We start from the raw sequence: 18,933 nt of genomic DNA, 5'->3' as shown, positions 1-18,933 counted from the left end.
CATCCTAAAGTTATGCTCGAAGTGAAATGTTGAATCAGTTCCATTATAGCATACGGTTGGCTAACTATGGGGTTCGCAAAACAAAACAAGTAGAAATATGATCCTGCCTTTTAGCTTATGCAAATGATGGTGGCTAACCAAGTGCCCTTCAGATGTTGTTAGACTCCAACTCCCATCCACCCCAGCCAGCATGACCAACACTCAAGGATCATGGGAGGTGTAGTCTAGCATCTTTTGGAAGGCCACAAGTTAGCCACTCCTGATATAAATGAAAGAGTCAGACTTCCAGCAGACCAAGCATTATTCAGGAAAGATTTGTGGTCTTGAAGGTGACACTACAATATCTTAGACAAGAATCCTGAGCAGGTGAATTCATCACACCATGTCTCTTGGTTGTAACAGCAACTCATTATACTTAAGTTTTCTTAATGCTGCTAGATGCTGCTAGAAAGGTAGGTGAAGAGATAGGTCCTGTTTCGAAGACACATGATTCTGAGCGCGCATAATCTCGAATCACATACCGAAGAAAAATGAGAGCCAGTGTGGTGCAGTGGTTCGGAGCGGTAGACTCGTAATCTGGGAAACCGGGTTCGCTTCCCCGCTCCTCCACATGCAGCTGCTGGGTGACCTTGGGCTAGTCACACTTCTTTGAAGTCTCTCAGCCCCACTCACCTCACAGAGTGTTTGTTGTGGGGGAGGAAGGGAAAGGAGAATGTTAGACGCTTTGAGACTCCTTCGGGTAGTGATAAAGTGGGATATCAAATCCAATCCAAACTCTTCTTTAGATGTGTCTATTGTTATCACAGAGATCATAATAAAACAAAAATGACAACATGGGAGGCTGTGGAACATGGGGGGGGGCTCACAAAGTTAAACTTCTCTCTCAAGTTCTGTGCTATTTGAATGAGCTACAGATTTTAATATAGTAGTGAATATTTATTTTCAGTCATATTTACGTGAATCTATGAAAATGCTATCAGTCAACACAGAAAATTGAAACTGGGTAAGCAATAGCATAGTAAAGTAGATTACAGGGCTGTAGGGAGCAAACTCCACTGTTTTCACACTTCTTAATGGACGACAAATGGGTTTTAAGTGGAGAAGATTCCATTTCTTGGCAGGTTGCTCAAACTCCTTCTACCCTTAATTCTTTTCTTTAGCTCCGAGCCTGCAAAATAGGCTTAACAGTTTCCTGGCTTTTGCAAAACCAAGAAAGTGATAATGTACGTCTTGCAATTAGAAGAGGTGGCAAAATCATCAGCATCTGTTAGATGTAAGGCTAACATATTCATTAAATTCCTACAATCAAATGCTGTTGTTTACATGTCTCTCCTGAGGGAATGGAAAGAAAGAAAAGGAATAGCAGCCACCTAACCTCCACGCGGTATAAAATATTCATAGTGGCATGGAGTGTCTGAACCCTCATGCTTAAAGAAATATATAGGGCAGGGGCAGCAAATGTGATTGGATTTCTTGCAATCTAATCATTTTGCCCCATATGCGGACCCAATCTGTTTAGGATTGTTAAAATTCCAAGGTATTGTATCTTGCCTTCCCTGGAGAATGCTGGGAAGAATTACAGACAGTGTCTGGAACAGATGGGATGTCAGGGACAGAAAGGCAGCAAAATTTGAAAAAAGGGGGGAAAGGGGGAGGAAAGAGAGGACCGTTATTAACACCTTCCCTGCCTGCCACCCTTAGAAGGGGTCATATAGGGAAGCGACCAAATGTAATCACTGGAGCTTCTTGGAGCACTGTCAAACATGCATAAACCAAGAAGGAAAATGAGTAGAAAGTGGCTCAGCCCTATATTTTCAAAAGTAATTTTATCGGTTTTCATAGGTGTATATCGAAATATAGCTACAGAACAAAACCTGGTCATAACACCCCTCCCTCCCTCCCTCCAAATCGTCAGCAACAAGGCAAGTATTTGTCTTTATAATATCCGTTCTACTGTTAGTTTTTCTACAAAGTTTCTCCTATGCGATTCTGCATATTTTTGAGAACCAGGGGAAGTTAGAAAGATCACCCAAGCAGCTGAGTGCAAAGTTTTAATGAGGCATGCAAGGGAGTCATTGCTGCGAAAAAGAGAAAGATTTACGAAACAATAGGTGACACAAGAGTTCCTGCTACTTTCTTATTAGTACATGTCACCTATCTCGACAAGTGGAAGCTGAGATTGCAAACGTGTGTCTTTTTCACCTATGGTTGACATGAATGACCTTTGGAATGTTGTTAAACAGCTGTTTCTCAGTCTCTTATGGATAACTTTAATGTTCTAGATATTTCTTTATACAGTGGTACCTCTGGTTACGTACTTAATTTGTTCCGGAGGTCTGTTCTTAACCTGAAACTGTTCTTAACCTGAAGCACCACTTTAGCTAATGGGGCCTCCTGCTGCCGCCGCGCCGCCGGAGCACGATTTCTGTTCTCATCCTGAAGCAAAGTTCTTAACCCGAGGTACTATTTCTGGTTAGCGGAGTCTGTAACCTGAAGCGTATGTAACCTGAAGTGTATGTAACCCGAGGTACCACTGTATACTGTTAACCGCATAGAAGCTGTATTACCATTGAGCAGTCTATATGCTTTGTTAAATAAATACAAATAAAATAAATCTCAAACGGGTGGGGGACTCTAACAAACAGCAGAGAGGCTGGCTGTGTGTCGTGCGCCCCTTAAAGGCCCCTCCTGTCCTCAGGTCCTGTTGCTGGTATTGAAATAAGGTGCAGTCAACTTCTGAACATGGAAGGGAGGGGAAAACTTCTGCCCTTTGTCAAAGGCTGCAAAACAAATTCAAATGCATAACTCTCTGCACTGCCAGAATGTCATAGAAAGAAGGCTAGTCTGGCCTAGTGTCTGCTATGCTTTGGAGCCCCCAGTGCATCTGGCCAGACAGAGGTACTGCAGCTACTGGTATGTGTCAGGTGACACACAGGGCCAATGGGAAACTACTTGGCCAAAGAGAGAGCCTCTGGCTTTGGCTTGGCTCCTCAAACTGAGAGCAACTGGCCCTTAGTGTGAATGTTGTGGTGTATTAGATTGCCACTCCTTACTTGTCATGGGAGCAGGTGGTGCTATGGTCTAAATCACTGAGCCTCTTGGGCTTACTGATCGGAAGGTCGGCAGTTCGAATCCCCGTGACAGGGTGAGCTCCCATTGCTCTGTCCCAGTTTCTGCCAACCTAGCAGTTCACACGCATACCAGTACAAGTAGATAAATAGGTACCGCTGCGACGGGAAGGTAAACAGCATTTCCATGTGCTCTGGCACTCGTCACTGTGTTCTGTTGTGCCAGAAGCACTTTAATCATGCTGGCCATATGACCTGGAAAGCTGTCTGCAGACAAACGCTAGCTCCCTCAGCGTGAAAACAAGATGAGCGCAACACTCCATAGTCTCCTTTGACTTGACTTAGCCGTCCAGGGGTCCTTTACTTTTACCCCTGCTTGTCAACTCAACTGGGCTACTTGCCCATTGCTGGTCTTGCTTTGTCTCCTCCTGCCTGACCACCTGGCAATGGCTGCAGCTCTGCTTGCCCAGCTCAGAAAGAGCCTTGTCTGCAGATCACCAGGTCTTGGTTAGCTTTAAATGTTTAATGTTTTATTATGTTTTTGTACATGCTGGAAGCTGCCCAGAGTGGCTGGGGCAATACAGTCAGATAGGCAGGGAAGAAGAAGAAGAAGAAGAAGAAGAAGAAGAAGAAGAAGAAGAAGTCATTAATAGTAGCATTTTTTTTTATTTAAAAAATTGACATGATGTACCGTATTTTTCGCTCTATTAGACGCACTGAATGATAAGACGCACCTAGTTTTTAGGGGAGGAAAACAAGAAAGAAGAAAGCAACGCAAAGCATCCTGAGCTAAGAGGGATCCATCTTTACTCAGGAGCAGTGGCGTAGCATGGGCTGTCAGCACCTGGGGCAAGGCAAGTAATTTGCGCCCCCTAACCTGTGGATTTGCGCCCTCTTACCCGTGGATTTGCGCCCCCTAACCCTAACCCCCGATGTTGCGCCCGGTGCGGCCGGCCCCCCCTGCACCCCCCACGCTACACCACTGCTCAGGAGGCTTTGTGAGGCTATCCTTGAAGCCAGGACAGCAAGCGGGATCGGTGCGCACTGATCCCTCTTGCCCTCCTGGCTTCAGCAAAAGCAAGCCTACTAGCTTTCCTCCCACAAGAGCCGCACGCTCTTTAAAGGGATTGTGGCTCTTGGGGGCTTTTCTGGGAGGTGGGGGAAGGGACAGAGCCGCACGCTCTGTCCCTTCCCCCACCTCCTGCAAAAGCCAGAGATAGCCGCACGAAGCCTCCGCGGGGCAGCGGGATGAAGGCTCCCTGCTGCCCTGCGAAGGCTTCGCGTGAAGCTAGAACAGCTAGAGGGAGCACTGCGCAGCGCTCCCTCTAGCTGTTCTGGCTTCTGGGGTAGCCCACGAAGCCTCCACAGGGGAGCGGGATGAAGGCTCTCCTCTCCCCTGCAGAGGCTTCGCACGGCAAAGCTAGAACAGCTAGAGGGAGTGCTGCACAGAGCCTCCCGCCTGCATTCGCTCCATAAGATGCACACACATTTCCCCTTACTTTTTAGGAGCGGAAAAGTGTGTCTTATAGAGGGGGAAATACGGTAAATAGAGACAAGCTCACGGATATTGCCTCATGGTAAGCTGTGTAAGCTATATCAGGATCACACACATTTCTCCCATGGGGGAGAGATACTAACTGCCCTTTTCAAAGGCCCTAGAACATGCAAAAGTCACTTTATCATCCTCTAGCTGCCAGGCATCATCTCCCTGCCCCCCATCAATTGTTTGCAGCCAATGCCCATTACACATTACAATACAATGCGCACACAAATCGCACAGCTGCAAAACAGAAAAAAAAGCATACATCATCTGCAAAGCAGCACTTGGCAAGCCTATATTCAATTTATACATTTGGTTTTTTAAATCCCCTGCTTTTGGGTAGTAATTAAAAGGACTTAACATTGTTGTTCAAGTGGTATATCGAATGCATTAGCGTTGATCTTTAAGTGCATGCATTTATTGAAGGGTGGGGCGAAGGATTAGTTCTGTTTGTGTTAGTTTAATCCATTTGCATGTACGACAGCAACACTGTAGCTCAGAAGCAAAAATTAGGATCACCCTGTTAAGATGATTCACAGATTACTGGGTAACGCACAGTGATGTGCGATCTTTTGAAAATTTCAGGAGGAGGTTGGGGAACGCATGATCTCGCAGGGGTGAGACAAAGGCAGCAGCCCTAAGAATTAACGTTAGCCAGAAGTAAAGTTCTACTCGAATACAATGAGAGTTACGTGGATATAAACACAGCTACACTCCAGAAAGCAAAAAAAGGGGTTGCCGCTTTCTGCTGATACTGAGCAATGCTTATAGGCACAAGCTAATGTACAAGTTAAGGTACAAGACACAAGTTAATGTATACTCTAAGCAGCTCAAAGCTTGGCTAGGGTATATGTGTGCATACACACACACACACATGGCAAGAGGGAAGTGAAACATAAATGGCTATCAATGCACTTCAAGATGCCTGATTCACATAGGAACTATGCTTCATATTCTAGTTCAGAACAAACTTGGCTAAGGTTTACCCACCCAATCCAATCCCCCTTGCTGCATCATCTCAACACTAGTTAAGAAGCGGTTCTGTCATAAAAGCAAGGAATTTCCTCATTAAATGTGATACATCATATAGATGCAATCTTCCATCAGTTCAGGGCTGCACGTCTTAAAGTGTTCTTATGTTCTTATAGTAACCCTTTCTTTCCCAAATTTTTGGGACAGAACAATATCAAATGTGTCGTGCAGCAGAAATATGGGGCTGGAGAAATAAGATCAAGTTACAGTTTGCATATTTGCCAGCATTTTTAGTGCTGGATGTTGCCCAGATCTGCATCCACCGTAGTTCCTCCAAGGAACCTGTTTTTGCAATCAGTTGCTATCACTAACTGAACAAATAATCTTGTAGCATCCCCAAAACTAGCAAATTCCTCTGTCTCATGTAGCTTGCGAAGGCACATTTAATATTTAATGTATTTACGGAAATAATTTATACTTTTGGATGTTTATAGGTAAATGTTCCTCCCAGTTCTATTAAATTTAATAGGTTTTTGAAGCACACTTGGCACTTGAATATTGACTGCGAGTAAGGAGAAACTTACGTAGATAAAATGAAGTTGGTTATATTATTTATTATTAATAAAAAAATTATACGTTTGTGTGAGTAACTTACTGATTTGCTTATATGCTATTAATATTTCACATGTGCTGTATGAGGTACTTATGTGTGTTAGGATGTGTTTAAGCACAATACTAGTATTCACTTTAAAATGAATTATTTGTAAAGGGAGGGGTTGTTGTTTTTTAAGACAGGAATAGTTGTACCCAAAAAGACAGAAGATTGTGCCATTCAAAGATATCCAATATCCCTTCAGGCATTATAACACATACAGCACACATATAATGGGGGGGGGAGTACATTAACCTCCAACCCCTCTGTCAGTGTCAATGTTGTCCTCCGTGGACTGGAGGACCTTCTGAAATGGAGAGCATCTCCTACTTTGGGGCTCTAATGTTCCAGGGTTCTAAAATACCGAGGGAAACAGACGGAGCCGGATCAAATCCTACAGATCATGAAGTGCTTTGGGATGAGGCTGTCTGTTTTTACAAAGCAGAAAAGCTGGATCCAAATGAAATCTGATGGCCATTACATGTGCCTAGCTTCTATGTCCCCAGCAGCATCACCACTTATTTTAACCTTGGTTTCCAGCTGCAGTATGTTGGGAGGCCAAAATACACTTAACTAAATAGGAGCATCGATATGGGGTGTTTAATCCTGGTTTAATGCAGATCATCAATGCCATATTGAAGGAGCAGGGCATCCATTGAGGTGTTGTTTTTCGTGGGTCAGCCAGAAGGTCAACCAGCTTTTGGAACCCCTCCCAAGCTGTCTCGACCTGACTGCCACAAATTCTACATATATGAATAGGGTCACAACTGATAATTGAGATGTAACTAGACAAGATTCATTGGGGGGGGGAGGAGTGCATTAATTTCTGCAGCGAGCAACCTAAAAACAAGGTCCACAACATATCGCTGCAGAGGAAGAAGGCAACATGGAAGATACACTAAAGGACGCAAGGCAAAGATACCCACAAGCTGAAGCTCAATCCAGATAAGGCTTGGGCACTGTTAGTGGCTGGTTCTCTAGACCAGATGGATGGGAGGTTACCTGCTCTTGATGGGATTACACTCCCTCTGAAGGAGCAGGTACATAGCTTGTGGGTCCTCCTGGATCCTTTGCTGTCACTTGAGGCTCAGGTGGCCTCCGTGGTGTGGAGTGCCTTTCATCAGCTTCAGCTGGTGGCCCAGCTATGCCCCTATCTGGACAGGGACAGCCTAATGTCTGTTGACTATGTTCTGGTAATATCCAGCTTAGTTTACTGCAACACATTATACTTGGGGCTGCCTCTGAAGATGGTTTGGAAACGTCAGTTGGTGCATAATTTGGTGGCCAGGTTGCTCACCAAGGCAAGACAGTTTGAGCATATAATCTTAATCCTGGCCCAACTGTACTGGCGGCAAATTTGTTTCTGGCCCCAATTCAAAGTGCTGGTTTTGACCCATTAATCCTTATATGGCTAAAGACCACAATACCTCAAGGTACCACCTCTCCCCTCAGGAACTGCTCCCAGACTTTGCAAGCATCATCTGAGGCCCTTCTTTGTGTGCCCTCTCCACAAGAGATCTGGAGGGTGGCCACATGAGAATGGTCCTTTTCTGAAGTGGCTTCCCATTTGTGGAATGCTCTCCCCAGGGAAGCTCACCTGAAACACTCATTACATATTTTTAGGCACCAACAAAAATGTTGGCCTTTTAAATGTGTTGATGGGGGCGGGGGCGGGGGGTTGGTTGGTTGGTTTGTGTTTGTTTTATTATGTATCTTGTGTTCTCATTTTGGAATTTTATGTTGTCAATTGCCCTATGATCTTCAGCTGAAATTTAATTAATTAATAAAAATAATAATATGTGTACTTATTTGGAAGTAAGTCCCATTGAACAAATGGGTCTTACATGCTTAGAATCCAGCTGCAAATTACTTTAACTTTTAATTAAATATAATTCCTACAGGTCTGATAAACCCATTTTATTATGATTGAAGCTATCACAATATACTTTTAGGAGTGTCATTGCTCTGAATCATGGGGGTTGAAACCTCCCCCCCCCCATATGATAGTTTTGTCTCACCAAGGTCTTCTTAATTTCCAGCTGAGGTTTGTTGAACCTTAGGCTTGGGCTTAGATGTATACAACAGGTGTGTGTTGTTGTTGTTGTTTTTAATCCACCCATTTATTCACGTTTGTTGATATTTAATGTCAAAGAACAGTGAGTTCTGCAGTTCCAAATGACTCTGATGCAATTCTGATAGCAGAACACTTTAGAAGTAGGAAAGGTCCCTGCCCATCCAATTGAAATTACGCGGGGACATAACCAGTCTGTAGGCTACCTAGTACTACAAAAGGGTTAAATGAGCACACACACACCTCCCACACAGACACGCTTTTGCATTTCTGTCAAAGACCCACTCTCTAAGCAGCCACCCGTGGGGTATGGCGCTCCTTTCTAGCTGAGCTGCCTGCCTGCCACTTTCCACAAGGAAGAAGAAGAAGAAATTTGCTCTCAAAATACAAAGTTGTAATATATTTGAACAAGAGGTATAAGGGGACTGTTTGGTTTTGCAGAGGCTTAAAGAAAAACAAAAGAACTTTTCTCTCTTCGCCTATAAAACTAAATGCTTTTAAAAAAAAAAAAAAAACCTCCTGCTTGAAACATATGGAAAAGTCAGTTCGGTCCTATAAAAACAGGTTTCCCAGTTGCGTTTTTCATCTGCCAGCGAAGATCCCAAAAAGTCTGGGTCAGAGTGTTTCATCTGGATTTCTGCACAGAGAGAAAGTTGCCAGGATAGCATCTGTCTAAAGGTAAGTGCAGTAAAATGGTTGGGTTCCTCCCTCTCGATTTATTTTGCATTTATTTATTTATTTTCACTGCCAAGAATCTGTTTATTAGGTTTGTAGGTTTATGGGGATGGTATTCTATTTTGGGCCAGCCTACAATATCTGTCTTTACCAGGCAAGAAGGCTTGGGGATCAATGCAATCTGTGACTGCTGTTTACCTTTAAAGTATGAAAAACCTAAAGTTCATGTCGATTTAGAAGTTTGAGTATTTATGTTGACTTTATAAGATATGGTTTGAGCAAACAAACTGCCAAAGGAATATATCAGTACATAGTGAGAATGTTAATATACTGTTATTCTTATTGAGGTGACTGAGATGCAAAAGAATTTGGGAAGCATCATTCATTCATATTTGGACAGGGGGTTTTTTATGAACCATTTACTTCCCTGCTTCACATTTTATGAAGGCATCCTAAATCCTGAAGGCAACATAAATGCTATCGCTTTTGAGGTATAGGACAGAATGTGATGCCACATTTTGTGGCTGATGAAAATTGCTTGTTCTTAAGATACATCACTGACAAGGATCAGACTTACAAATTCAGATCTAGTGCAGTGATGCTACTACAGACTCAAAACATAAATATTAACCAGAATTCTAACAGTTAGTGGAGTTGATCTACTAATCTTTAAAAAAAAAACCTGCTAAATCATAAACGTCGTTTCTTTGTTCTTCTGTATTTATGGCTTATTCTCTCTCCTACCATGGTTAGTGAATCAAATTTGCTAATTTATTGACTGTGTGCTACAGTTCAGTTTAAGGAGGCTTTCTCCCAAAATTGATACTGTTCTAAGAGCACCCCCTACCTACCGACACTTTGCTCTGCAGCTACAATGCTTGTCAGAAGTTGGCAGTTTTCCCCACTCTGACCCATACGCTGCTCTATTTTCTCTCTCTCTTAATCAATTAAAGCAATGGTCTTTCCAGATGACCAGTTTATGTTGCGACAAACGTGCTGCCATTTGCTTCTTCGTTATATAACATCCAGACATCACAAATTCCCAGCACTCTGCCATAGAAAATGCAGCTCTTTTCCATGGCAAGTGGGACCGGTTGTGGTTGGAAGTGTTGCCTGGGATGTGTCTGCAGGAGTGCCTATTGAACAGTGCCTGTGACGTCACTCGTGCTAGGTAATAATAATAATAATTTATTTGTACCCCGCCCACTCTGGGCAGCTTCCAACAAAGGTTAAAAATACATTAAAATGTCACACATTAAAAACTTCCCTAAACAGGGCTGCCTTCAGATGTCTTCTAACTGTCAGGTAGTTGTTTATCTCTTTGACATCTGATGAGAGGGTGTTCCACAGGGCGGGCGCCACTACTGAGAAGGCCCTCTGCCTGGTTCCCTGACAGCAACACACACAACCATAATTTAACCTTATCACCAGTGCTCTTCTATCTACCTTGGGACACATCCAGACAATTAGTTCAAAACATTCCCAAACCAAGTTCCATTCAAAGACAATGATGTAAAACCCACTGCACCCAGTCTGCAAGGGAATGGGGCCCACAGGCTGAAAAATATTTAGCACCTCTAGGAACCAATAACAGCTCAGGAACAAAATACCTCAAGGACCTCCTGCCTCCATATAAACTTACCCAAACTCTGCAATCTGAAGCCTTTCTTCATGTGCCTCTTCCATGAGAGGGTGACAACACAAGAACGGGCCTTTTCTGCAGTGGCCCCCTGTTTGTGGAATGCTCTCCCCAGGGAGGTTCAGTTGGTTCATCATACACAAAGGTGCCAGGCAAACACATTCCTCTTTAACCATGCCCTTGGCTGATTGACATCCAATGTCCTTTTAAAATGTGTTTGGGACAGGGGTGGGGTTTATTGGGCTGTTTTTGTTTGTATTTTTATCATGTATTTTGTGTTTTTATACAGTGGTACCTCAGGTTAAGTACTTAATTCGTTCCGGAGGTCCGTTCTTAACCTGAAACTGTTCTTAACCTGAAGCACCACTTTAGCTAATGGGGCCTCCTGCTGCTGCCGCGCCCCTGGAGCCCAATTTCTGTTCTTATCCTGAAGCAAAGTTCTTAACCTGAAGCACTATTTCTGGGTTAGTGGAGTGTGTAACCTGAAGCGTATGTAACCTGAAGCATATGTAACCCGAGGTACCACTGTATTGTGATCTTTTATTATAACCACCCTGAGACCTGCAGGTATAGGGAGGTATATACATTTTAATCATCATCATCAGGGTATGAATATTGTTTTCCTTCTTTCAAAAGATTGGCATATTGCCCCACATTCAAATAATACCAAGGTGATGTACAATAAGGCAATTTCCTATAAACCAGTCTTTATATCATATGTGTGCTGTATATGTGTGTACATGCCATACCCTCCAACATTTCTCCAATGAAAATAGGGACTTCCTAAAGAAAAGTGGGACATTACAGGATCAAATCAGATAGCTTCTCTAATTCAGGGACTGTCCCTGGAAAATAGGGACACTTGGAGGGTCTGGCATGCATATGCGCGCACACGCACACACACACACACACACACACAATAATCCAATAAAAACAACATGTCAAAACAGCATTAGTTTAGAAACCATTCAAGTGGGATCACAGGCCATGGAAAGCTTTAATAAATAAGTATGTTTGAACAGCCAGAGGAGGCATCACATAGTAGGTGTCCTGCTGTATGTTTAGATATGAAACTCAACTCAAATAGGGTCTGGCTGAGCTATTTGTCATCTGTGATCTGTCGTTTCTCAATAGCATGGTATAGAATTTAAGAAATCTTCTCCAGCCTTGTTAATGTGTCCCCTGCTTGTTGCAGCACTCACGATGTCTGGGTCCCAGGCTTGCCTGCCCCCAGTGCTCCTCTTGGCCATGTACTTCTGCCATTCAACAGAGGTAGCACACAGCATACAGCAAAGCTTCAAGAGTGAGCTCCTCAACTTTTATCATACATTCATCCTTGCAGACGGCAAGGAAACCACAGTGCACCTCTTGGAAGATATACCCAAAAGGTAAAGAGAGCCTTATATCTCCTTTCATTTCATCCGAATTCTTGCAGCCACACCACACCCTAAACCTCCTCTGGCTTGCAGGACATCTTCAGGAGAAGAAAAGGATGAGGAGTAAACCCAGCACAAATCCAGAGTGGATTCCCTAAGATGGTTGGATGGCTCTTTGAATGCCTCCTTCCAGCGACTCCTGCAGCCAAGCTGGTGCCTCTGCTTTTCTTTAGAAAAGGAAAGAGCCTCTAACCATCGGGGGGGGGGGTGAGAGAGAGAAAGCACTTGTTTACAAAAATCTCCTAACGTCATCTAATGCACAACCCTGAAATACCAGAGAGAGTACATCCTTTTGTTGCATCCGGGTAAAATATGAATTCTGCAACAAGCAACACACCCCATCTAAGATCAAAATTATACACTGCCACTCCACAGCAGTCAGAAGAGCAAGCTTAAACAACTAACAAAATAGCACCATTGTGTGCATACTCTGCAGAAATAAGTACTGTATTTTTCTATGTATAAGATGACACATTTTGCTTAAAAAAAAAGAGGCAAAAATTGGGTGTCGTCTTATACACAGATAGTGAATGCAGAGGGGGGACGTGCGATGAATGGCAGAAGCAAGCAGGAGATTGGCAGCAGCGATTGGGTGGGTGATTGGTGGCTGCACCAAGGCCTGCTGGCAATTGGCTGTGGCTGCGGCAATTGGGAAAGCGACTGGTGGCTGTGGCAAGGTGGGCAGACAGCTGGTGGCTGCGGTGAAGAGTGCAATTGGCAGTGGCTGTGGCAAGCGATTGGCAGTGGCAGGCAGGCGGGTGAGCGATTGCCAGAAGTGACCTCCCCCACCCCCCAAAAAAACCTAAACAACTTAATTTCTTAATTTTGGGTAAAAAAAATAGGGGTCTTCTTATATATGGGGGTGCCTTTTACACAGAAAAATATGGTACCACCACATTCCTTACCGGCAGACTCCATCTCTTCCAGTTGGTGGGATGATGGACAAAGTTCTTCATTATTTATCTCCAGAAATGAAAGTGATCTGTGCTCTTTACGTATGCTTCCCTCAAGAATAGATAAGCAGACCCACATCTGACAAAATGCTAGCTCTATTTGTACTGGGGGTGAGGGAATCATTCCCGTGAATGCAGAACTTAAGGGAGCCAAATCTTAATTGGAGCCAAGTCTAGAGGGACGTATTTCTGAGGAATGCAGTGATGCCAAACACAAACCCTGCAAATGTTAGCTTCCCCAGTTATCTCACAGGAGCCACAGAAAACTGAGTGAGAGTCGGGAAAGAAAAACAAGCAGAGAGAAGAAACTGGCTTGCATGAGCCCCTAACAACTTATAATATCCTGAAGGAAAGTTTGGCCGACTGGCTGCAATCCTCAACTGGAACCCTCCCATTGTGGGTTACAATGCAGGGATCACAGAGATCTCATTTGAAGAAATATATGGTTTTTTCATGATATTTCTATTATATATTGCTTCTACAAGTAACAGTATTATGCACCAGAATGTGAAGTTCTCTATTATCACCATTTTTGCAAGGAGGTTCTCTGCTCTGTCACCAGTAGTTCTCTGCTATTCCCCCCCCCCCCAGACACCAATTCATCACATTAGCACCTGTAAATCTGATGCATATTCATACATGAAAGCCAGCTGCTTCACTTCAGACACAGGCACTGCAGAGAATGGGAGAGGAGCAAGGCCATGTAAATGCTACCAGGTTACATAATGTATAGCATGACCGCAAGAGCACATAGAAGAACTCTCGGAGGGGCAGTAAAAGTGAAAAGAATAAATTGGGATAATTGGTTGTGGTTTTAAAATATGGCATCTATCCTCAGTTGAAGCAACGGGTTGAGTTTTAAAATATTTGTTCCAAATGGACTTACAAAATCCATTTTATAAGTATCCTTGCTAAAAACTGGGGCTCGCATTAAAAACAACACCTTATTAATCACATAGATATCACTCATCCAAAGCATTTGAAAACAAATTCTACCTTCACAAAGTCCGGGTGTGAGGCATGCGACTACGTGATCAGATGATGTTACAAATCTCCCAGAGGGTCTCAGCAGTCACAAAATAAAAGACTTGTGCATGTGTGGCAGTAGTTTGCAAGAACCCCTCTACTGGGGTTGTGGTTGCTGTGAGTTTTATGAAGTTGTCTGCAGATTTGAGCTGAGATGTTACTTGGTGGTCAGGTGAGTGGCACAGCCCCACCTCAGTATCCACTGCTGTAGTTCCCAGACTTGTGAATGGGAAGAGCTCATTGATGCTGTATGCATCTTCTCAGACTTACTAGGGATGTCCCTTCTAGTGGAAGCCTACAGTGTACAATGACTCTCAAGGACTCTTCTTCTCCCTTCTTTCCAAGGTACTATTTTGTTTTAGAGAAAGGCAGGACCTCTGCACCGTTCACTGTGAGAGTGACTCCGTGCGATGTCCCCATTGAGTGGAGCATCCGGGTCCATAAGACTTCAGCAAACTACCTTGGGAAAGCAGCACGTGGTAAGAGATGCATGCAAGGCCATGGATTAGGAGGGTCATCAACGTTAGCTAGCCATTCATAATGGTTGATTCATCCCTTGGCTCTATTTTTCCTTCCTGACAGCAGGAAAAAATACTGGTATATTTGTCTCAAGTGAATCTCCACCCCACCCCCCGTCTCTCCCACTTCCTCATTCGTCACTCTCATCGTCTCTCCTATGGGTACTGCTATGTGCCCTCTGTCTTTGAGATCTTTGCTCTCCTACTTTCAAGGCTCGACAGGTTCTGGGAGGGGGAGTATGGAATGCTTTCTAAAGACACTGTGTCCATCAGCTGTCATCCCCTTGGTGTTTCTTTTTTCTCCTCCTCCTTTTCTCCCATTATTTCTCAACTTTCCCCCTCATCTGCCTCTGAGCTGTGACCTCCCTCAAACCCCTGTTGTAAATCTAAACTGCCTTCCTCTTCCTCCTCCCTGGAAGGGTCAAGCTGGGGAGGCGGTCTCCACCATTCCTCCTCTGCCCAGTCCCTGACACCCAGAAGGGAACAAGGCCTTCAGTCTGAAAAATGTTCTCCAAACCTAGCTGAGCATTTCTGCCCATCCCCCAAAGAAGCGTGACTTAAAATATTTTTGCATTTCCATATGTCATTGACAGATGATTTGGACGTTCAGGAAGCCTTAAAGTTTCCAAAGACCATGAAGACCGTGTCTACTCTCTTCAGCTACAGAGGCAATTCTGTGGAGACATACATGGGGACATCTTACTATTCCGCTGTCTACGTGCTGGAATTCCTGTCCATTGAAAGAGACACCCAAATCACGGTGTATCTAACGACAGACACAACTTCTGAGCACCTGTATCCAGAACTCCCAACGGATCCACGCATAGATGTCGTCGGCATTGGCCACACCACGGTAACCCTGGCTTGGAAGCAGAGTTCAACAGCCCTGCAGCACAAAGAAAATGTCCAGTATTGTCTTCTGGTAAATGAAAGGCATAACTACAAGAGCTTATGCGCAGCAGAAACAGCCCTAGGACCTTCTGGAGTGACGTCGCAGCAAGCATTAGCGCTCTCACCGTCTCCGTATGTCCTGGACCCTCAGCAAGTGATGATCACGCCCAATGGCGAACTGAGCCTTGTTAGCAAAGCTGGCAATGGGGAGGTGAGGCAGATATGTGTTGGCACCAAGAAGACCTACACAGTCACCAACCTGAGACCCAGCACTCAGTACTACTTTGATGTGTTTGTGGTCAACTTCCTCACCAACGCCAGTGCTGCCTACACTGGAACCTTTGCCCGAACCCTCGAGGAACTGGAGCCCAAAGTCACCATCCTAAAGGATGGGAAGGTGATTCAACTCACCCTGGATGGGAGGAAGCAAGCTCTCCATGATCTGCAGTACCAGGCTGTGCAAAAGCAGGTTCAGTTTGCTTTTCAGTCTTGCAGTGGCCAAATACGGGTTGAGATAGCCAGAGGTGGGAAAGTGCTCATGTCAGAGAGCTTTGCTGGCCTGAGGCACTTCATGCTGAAGGGAAGGCCGGGAGACCTTTACCTGGTGCACTTGGGTTCCACAGAACCTTCAAACGCATCTGTGAAGGTACAGGTGTCCTCTCTCTTCCACAGGCCTTTCTTCCCAGTCTTGCCGGAGAGTTTGAAAATCAAGTCATTCAGCAAGCTGAGGACTTGCAATTCGGTCACCATCGCCTGGTTGGGCACACAGCAGATGAGCAAGTACTGCGTCTACAAGAAACAGATCGAGGAGGACCAGGTGTGGATGGAAACCAGGAACGCCGACAGGTGCTCAGGGCCAGAGTCAAGGCAAAAAGGCGACAAGGTGCTGTGCAAATACTTCCACGATCTCAATCTCCGGCGAGCCGTGACGACCGAAACCATCAGCGGGCTTGAAGCAGGCACAGTCTACTTATTCGATGTTTACCTCATTGGGCCTTCTGGGATTCCTGTCAGATATTACAGTAAAGTGGTAAAGACGCGGAAGAAATGTTGAAGTTCTCCTTCAAAGATGGGTTCCTGAGGAATGACAAAGTTGGAGGAATTCCATGCACGGGCAGCATTTGTGACCCACGCCACTCAAAACGTGCTCGGAGTGGGACAGAAAACAGTGTTTTACATTGCAAGATTTGAGAGGTGGAATCTCTGTGTAGAAAAGTAGACTTGCTCCCAGGACCTTTCCCCCTGCAATTCTATCTCGCTCTTATCTGCAATTTCATTGAAAGGGCTTAAAACAGAAGGGTGGTATCCAACTAACTTTTACTCAGAGCAGACCCACTGAAATTAGCATGTCTAACTCGGCCGTGTTCATTCTGTCGTGCTCTGGAACACAGGAAGCTTCCTTATCCCAAGTCAGACCACTGTCCTATCAAGCTCAGTACTGTCTACACTGATTGGTGGCAGTTTTCTAGGGTTTCAGACAGCCATATCTGGAGAAGCCTGGGACCTTCTGCATGCAAAGCAGATGCTCTAATATTGAGCTACAGTCCAGACTACAGAGGCTGCTTCCTCCTGGCTAAATTCCATGCAGTAGCAGTGCAATAGATAGGCCCGCTATCTGGCTGTTCTCCCAGAGAGGGGCACAGAAAGGGTAAATCTTAGTTGAACACCACCCAAAGCATTTATCTTCGAAACCTACAAAATCCAAAACTGGCGTGAGGGAGAGGATAATTTTAATGGACCTAAAGCAAACATACTTTGTAATATATCTCTCCAATGAGAATTCAGTTCCTGGAATCCACTCCCTCTGCCTTTGGCAAAGTGCAGGTAACCTCAGCAGAGTCTAAGAGGAATATTGCAGTGCAGACTGAAAAAGTGACCCACAAGAACTTTGCCTCGCTGTCTGACAGTTGGGTATTCAGTGGGGGTGAACTGTTACTCTTTTTTCCACTGTAGTAGTTTCTAATTTATCCCATACATAAAGCTTGGGAGAGCTAAAGGAAAGAAAGATGGTTTAAATTCAGCCAATTCCATTACTACTCCACCTTGCAGAGATAACTCGTGGGGGTTTCTGTACCCCATAGCTCCCATGTTGTGAGGCACCCACACCCACACCCCAATGTGGGTCTCATAATGCGTTGGCTGTCCAGTGATTTGCAAGGCTGAATATACCTAGAATCATGTGCCAACAGCCCTATTCAGACATTGCTCCTTCTCCTGAGGAGACATTAAGGAGAGATTAATGTCAGCCGTGGGGAGCCAGCTCTTCTCATGGAGTCTCGCTGTGTAATGAAGAACTCTACTTGCACAGGGTTCTGAATGGAGTAGGGCTGGCTCCCTGCTGCAGATATTTCACCCCAAAGCATGGAGACTGTAGGGACCAGACCATCAGGAATATGTTGGGGAGGGTGGAGCCAGCAAGCACCCACTTGCTCACCACTTTTTTGCAATGAGAAATGTGTGAGCAAGAGAACCTAGGCCTAAAGAAACAAAGGCCTGAAGAATAGTGGTGACAGATAAACAAAGGAATAAGCAAACAGATATATAAACTTTCCCAAGAGGGTTTATAGAAGATCCCCATTGCATAATACTTCCCAGTTAGAGAAAATGCCATTTCCTTAGCCGAACCAGCGATTGGTCTGCTAACCACGTCACTTTTTGGATTTGAGATATTTGAAATAAAAGAATGCAAATTCAGGGCTAGCAGTGGGAAATAATTTGATGGGTCCGGATGTTTTCTGGAGTTGAGATCTGGAGTACCAAGATGGGTTAGAGATGTTATTAACCTGCATCAGTGACACACAGGATATTTATGCATTACCGACTTAAATCACCGCTAGGGCATTCTTGTTCTCAACTTGGATTGAAGCAAGTTTGACTATTTCATAAGAAACAACAGGATAGAGATGGATTGTGGCCGATGTTGTGTGTATACCGCTTCTCAAACCAGTGGTGGGAGCAGTCCTGGCAGTCCCATTGCCTGCAGATATCGGAATCCAGCATCTAAACTTGTGTTTTCCAGATTTGGGTAGCATTTCTCTGCATTACACAAACTGATGAGACAGATTAGCTTTCTGCCACCTCGTCCTTCCAAAACACACACCAAAGTAGAAGTAAATTGGGAAAGAGGGTAGAGTTCACTCTTTCCTTAAACAATTGCTGGTGCTTTCCGAGGGAGGTCTTGGCAGGTATCACGGTATGAGAACTCAATTTCTATTACAGTTAAGACCTAAAAGCCACAAACCTTTGTTCTCTAAGTCTTCTGATCTCATACACTCTGAGCCTCATAAACAGCAGGTTAGGGAACTGGTCCAATCTCAACTGTCTCCATTTTGAAAGTTCATCACCTCCTGCCCCAGCCCAAACACTCACCTGTATAGAATTCCTGGTGATCTTTACCTACCAGGCTAGTGCTTAAATGCAAGGCTAGGCTAGCATGCTTATATCTACATTTTAAACCTTGTTTTTATTTAAAAGAAACCTACATTTGATTTA

General features: G+C 44.4%; 1 protein-coding gene across 1 annotated transcript; it reads left to right on the top strand.

Annotated features, from left to right (window-relative positions):
* Positions 1-8,618: 8,618 nt before the first annotated feature.
* On the top strand, positions 8,619-18,648 carry LOC309532835 (protein NDNF-like). Its single transcript, XM_082223530.1, has 4 exons — positions 8,619-8,981; positions 11,813-12,005; positions 14,378-14,511; positions 15,144-18,648. Exons 2-4 carry the CDS (start codon positions 11,821-11,823, stop codon positions 16,493-16,495), a joined length of 1,671 nt encoding a protein of 556 aa, XP_082079656.1. The 5' UTR covers positions 8,619-8,981; positions 11,813-11,820; the 3' UTR covers positions 16,496-18,648.
* The last annotated feature ends 285 nt before the right edge of the window (positions 18,649-18,933 follow it).

The sequence above is a fragment of the Podarcis vaucheri genome (genome assembly GCF_965113315.1).
Source record: "Podarcis vaucheri genome assembly, chromosome: 5".
NCBI lineage: Eukaryota > Metazoa > Chordata > Lepidosauria > Squamata > Lacertidae > Podarcis > Podarcis vaucheri.
This window is presented reverse-complemented; position numbering and strand designations above follow the sequence as displayed.

Coding starts and splice junctions, on each gene's coding strand:
- LOC309532835 (XM_082223530.1), top strand. CDS start 11,821: ATGTCTGGGTCCCAGGCTTGCCTGCCCCCAGTGCTCCTCTTGGCCATG. Junction 12,006..14,377: donor TTGGAAGATATACCCAAAAG/GTAAAGAGAGCC, acceptor CTTCTTTCCAAG/GTACTATTTTGTTTTAGAGA. Junction 14,512..15,143: donor CCTTGGGAAAGCAGCACGTG/GTAAGAGATGCA, acceptor TGTCATTGACAG/ATGATTTGGACGTTCAGGAA.